Source organism: Malus domestica, chromosome 01 (genome assembly GCF_042453785.1).
Source record: "Malus domestica chromosome 01, GDT2T_hap1".
In the NCBI taxonomy this organism is placed as follows: domain Eukaryota; kingdom Viridiplantae; phylum Streptophyta; class Magnoliopsida; order Rosales; family Rosaceae; genus Malus; species Malus domestica.
Window position 1 is genome coordinate 17397716 of NC_091661.1, and position 5253 is coordinate 17402968.

The 5253-nt window shown below is 38.4% G+C and overlaps 1 protein-coding gene across 1 annotated transcript; it reads right to left on the reverse strand.

The window, feature by feature from the left end:
- Nucleotides 1–4134: 4134 nt before the first annotated feature.
- LOC114822760 (brassinosteroid-responsive RING protein 1-like) lies at nt 4135–4917 on the reverse strand. Its single transcript, XM_029097883.1, has one exon. The coding sequence runs from the start codon at nt 4839–4841 to the stop codon at nt 4344–4346; it is 498 nt and encodes a 165-aa protein (XP_028953716.1). The 5' UTR covers nt 4842–4917; the 3' UTR covers nt 4135–4343.
- Nucleotides 4918–5253: the final 336 nt, after the last annotated feature.

The following is a 5253-nucleotide window of genomic DNA, read 5'->3' on the forward strand; positions in this document are numbered from 1 at the left end:
AATCTAGCCATTTCACCATGTTTACGTCCATTCTAGCAAAGATTTGTCATATTTAGAGATTAGAGCATTCTAAAAACTTTCATACCTCACCTCGTCAACCACAATGGCTCATCTCTGCCAACATAGTATGAAATATCTAAAGTACCATTTCATTTAACGTTCATGGGATATAATTGACAGAAATAAAGTGAAATGCCTTTATTTTAGCAGTTTGAGGAGGCAAAGATAGAGAAATCCAATTTCAGATGGTAAAGTAAGACTTAGAGACAATTTTAGGAGGCAAATCAATAAATTAAACTTTTTCAAATGAAGAATGAAAAACAAAAAAACAAAAACCAGACTTTATAAGCAAGAAAGAAAATCCCTTTAAAAAAAAAGTAATTTCATGCTTTATACTTTTCAAAGAATAAATGGTAACCAAAAAAAATAAATTATCTAACCGATAATCAATTTAATTTAAACTACGACTCATAAATTCGAATGTGCGTGTACAAAGAGTAGCACGTTACTCAAACTAGCCAAACTAAAATCAACGGCAGCTCCTATTATAGAGGAGGATGCTATGATGATGTGAATGAGAGAAATGTGTAGGAAACTTTTTTAAAAGTAGCATTTCTTCTACTTCATGTTTTTTGCAGCACGAAAATTAACATTAAATTGTGAGGTAACATAAAGTTCATAAATAATCCTACTTTAAGAGAATTTCCTTAGTATTTGTATGTGAAGGAAGACTGGATGAAATGAATGTTATATTGTCGACAAGGAAAAGTTGGTAAACATGTGATAGGGAAAAGGATCCGACAAGGATCCTTTTCATGGGGATTCCAAGGATTCCATAATTGTGACGGTTCGTTGTACATCGTGCGGTTAGTTTTCATTAGGTATTATTTATATTTAATTTTAAATTTTAAATTTTGAAATGATTTTTGACCATACGATATACGATGAACGGACACGATCACATAATCTCTCGGATCTCTAGGAAAAGAATTCGGCGTGGATTCTTTTCCATGTGATGGATAATCATAAATATCACTTTCATTAGACAAACAATTTACACCTAATACCAATCAACTTGTGATTAATTAGTAAAAGTAGAGGAGGGCAAGTATAATTAGGTAAACCATCATGACTCACAAAGTTTTAAGAGATTTGAAAGATTCAAACATATCCAAAATTCATGGTTGTCACCTAATAAATTACTAAGAATTTATAAATTTTGGTAAGAAAATATAGTTGGATCTTATATTTTATTAAATTCAAGCCATTACTTTTTTTTAGAGAAGTACAATATTCATAAATAAGAGAAGGGAATACGTACAAAAGAGGAACAGGTGCATACATGCACCTCGATAAAAAATTTATCGGAAATTTCAATCCGATCGAAGAAAAAAAGAGCATCACGCACCTTAAAATTACAAGTCTAAACTTTCCTCAATAATATGAAGGGGTTCCTCAAGCCATAGGTTTTGTCCGTCCATAAAAAGACACAACCGAGCCAAGCGGTGTCCAACCCTGCCAGCCTCCGGTTTAGTGAAAGACAGTCGCGAGTGGGGAATTGAGTACAGAAAATGTCTAGCATCATTAATAACATGCCCCAGCGGAGACATATCGTCCGCAGAATTTTGTTGAAGTGCAGCGATCACCGTCTGTGCATCCCCTGCAAATTCCACATAAGCAGCCTCCAAATCGCGCGCAAACAGCACGGCAGCCCGAGCTGCCATCATCTCTGCTAGAAGTGGCGAAGAAATTCCAGCGAGTCTTTGTGCCATTGCTGCTACAAACTTTCCGCTTGCATCTCTGACCACCACTGGCTTTGACTAGATCCGGATAAATCGATTGGCCGTCTTACCAGCTGCCGACGAACAATATCAACAAAACGTCCATGCTCCCTACATTCAATCGCTACCGCATAATTATACAAAGTAAAGAAACATTTTATTGTCAGTTAGTACTACAGTTAGTGGTATTTTTCTTCACTTGTAAGTTATAGGTCTCAGGTTCGATTATCGTCAAAGGAAAATTTGAACAACATTATAACTAGCTCATTGTGAGACTTAATCCACTTTCACAGTGTAGACAACATCATTTACTAAAAAATATATATATATATATATATATATATTGACACTTTAAAAACGTCAACTAAAACATAAAAATGAAAATTGCATAATAACCACCTGAATTATTAAAAGTGTGCACAAATGTAAGACTTTTTTCAAAGGTATATTTTCACTTAAAGACCTAGAGGATGCGTTTGTTGCACCAAACTATCTCAGACTGGACTAGCTTCAGGGACTAAGCTAGACTGGCTTAAACTAGACTAAGCTGGACTGATTTAGTGAAATGTTTGATGCAGCGTTGGACTAAGAAGCAGGACTATAATTTTATATTATTTTATATTAATTTACTATATATCAATTAATATTTTATTATTACTTTTTCTTTTTCTTTTTATTTCTAGAATCCTCTTCTTCATTTTGGAAAGATCTCGTCCATAAACCCACTTAAGCAAACTGACATTCCACGCTGAGAAAACAAAGCAGCAGTCCATCTCGCAAAGCCTTCTCTCTCGTGGGTAACTCCTAATTGTTCATCAATCTTTGCTCTTCAATTATTAATCTATCTCTTATCAATTTTATTTTAGATTTTGTGCTTAAACCTTCATGGGTTTTAATGGATATTTCAAAATTTTGTTTTCTGCCCCTTTCCCTTTTTCCCCATTTTTGTCCCTCCGCCTCTCCCTCCCATTTCCCTTTCCTCCCCATCTTTGCACCTTCTTTTTTGTTACCAGTGTCTCCCTCCACTTCCTTTTGTTTCTCTCGTTTCACCTCTGTATAATGTCCCCTCTCCCATCGCTCTCTTTGTATTTCTTTTTTCTTTTTTCTTCAAATTTGGTTCCTGTATTTTCTGGGCAAATCACAGTTGGTCAAGAAAAATCACTCTGAGTCACTGCACCAATGCTAAAGTTTTCAATCTTGCTGTCGGCGGAAGAATCTGGATCACCATGAGACTCGTTTTTGCCGTCGTTCATGTAGACCCAGATGGAAAAAGACACCAAATCACCGACCCAGATGCCAAAAGGGCACTGGGTTTATGGGACGAAGGAGGGCTGATGCTGCTCATGCGGGTTTGAGCGACGTTGCTTGCAAAAGAGGGAGACGAGACTAGCAATCTCGTGGTTTTGGGGGGTCTCACTAAGACCTCTTAGTGAAGCCTTTAGTGTAGGCGAGTCCGGGCTAGTCTCATTAAGACTAGTCCCGCATGATAACAAACATTAGACTATACTAGACTAACTATTAGTCCAGTTCAGTCCAATCTTACTTAGTGAGGGCAAACAAACGCCCTCTCATAGGGACTTTGAGTAAGAATTCAGTTCACTAAAGCCCGTAGAACACGTAGTCAGCCTCTTCAAAGACAAGGTGTAGTCAACGAAATTTTGATCCCAGTTCACCTAGAGGTCTTAGAGTGATTAAAACATGCACAAAAATTGATCAAGTGCGCAATACGTGATGAGTTTTTTTGATACAATTTTCAATGAAAATTGACAGAGACGACATACCTGCACTAAAAATTAGAGTTTGGGTGGAAAATTAACATAAAACCCAAGCAATACTGCCTCTCCATTCTTCTAATCGGAAAAGGATCCTAACTGGATCTTTTTCTTGGGGATCCCTGGAGACTTTGTGATTGTGTCTGTTCATTGTACATCGTGTGATTAGAAATCATTTTAAAATTTAAAATTTAAAATTTAAAATGAAATATAAATAGTACCTAATGAAAATTGATAACATGATGTACGATAAACGATCACGATCACAGAATTCCCGAAATTCCTAGCAAAGATTTCCCCTTCTAATCTGCAATTGGCATATTACACCCAAAAAGGCCAAAACCCCACCTTTATACTTCCCTTTCTTTTTAAATATTAAAAAAGAATATAAAAATTTCCCACCAACACATTTCCTAAAGTCATTGACTTGACTCTAAAGCGAAATCATTAACAAAAAATCCCATAAAATATACCAGCAAATTGCTGAGTAAAGAATTACAAAGATAGATTTGTCGGGCGTCGACTATCTGAGTATAGAATTACTTAAAATGGGCAGTGTAAGATAAACGTATATGTATAGATGATAAGAAGGAGAATCACGTAGCATTTGTATTTCAATATCAAAATATACAAAAACAAAAGAGAGAAATGATCCAAAATCTTCTCTCTTTTCCCTATTTTTTCTTTTGCTTCTTCAAATTTGGCACCAAAATTTCATGTGTATTTACATTTTATGCTGAAATTTTACCGATTACAAGGTAAACAAAAAAACCCACCAATTCCAGCTTCCTCAAACCGAACTGTACTCACTGTAATAATCATGGTCAATCTCAGAGGCGGCAAAGAGCCGTTGATAAAACTCATCGCTCATCTCATCGGGCACGAACGCCGTCCTACAAAGCGGGCACGTCTTCTGATCGTGGTCCATCCAACGGTCCAAACACGCCCGGTGAAAAATGTGCTTGCAATTCGTCAAACACCTGATCTCGTCCTCCACCTCGAACTCGTACAGGCAGACGGCGCAACTCTCCGCAGGGTCCCCGGCGACGTCGCGGAATTTGATGACGGGGAGAAATTCCTTGATCAGGAGGGCCGACGCGGATGGGTTTTCAGGCGGGTGGGATCCGGACTCCGGCCAAACGATGTCGTCGGTTTCGAGAAATTCGGAGAGACCCAGAAAGTGGAAGAGCGAGAAAATGAGGCTTCGGATGAAGCCGAGGAGAGAGAGTGTGTGGAGGAAGAGGTTGGGGAAGACGAAGACCTCTGTGTATCCCACTGGGAAGCCCATGGAGGCGCTTTAGAGAGAGAAAGGGAGAGGACGCGGGTGTTGTTCTTAGAGAGAGAAAATGCCGATTGGGTCTATATATTTGAAGGCGTTTTATAGCCTTTAATTGGGAAGAGCTTCTGTTTCGGTTGCGAGGGTATATTCGATAGAGTCACCGCCTGTGACGTTGTGAGTGGGTCCCACTGGAATCTGGCCCGTGAGTGGTGGTATGGCTGGGGGTGGGCCATGTGCTCTGCTCTGGCGTGTGGGTTACTTTGAGTGTGCGTGACCGTCGTGCAACAGTCGTCACCTGGTAATATTGGGAAGGAGAAAGGAAGAGCAGTGGGTGTGGCTTATGATTATAATCCACTAATTAAGGGACTAATTAACTACTAATCACTGTGATTATCATGTGGCTGTCATAATTGAATCAGTG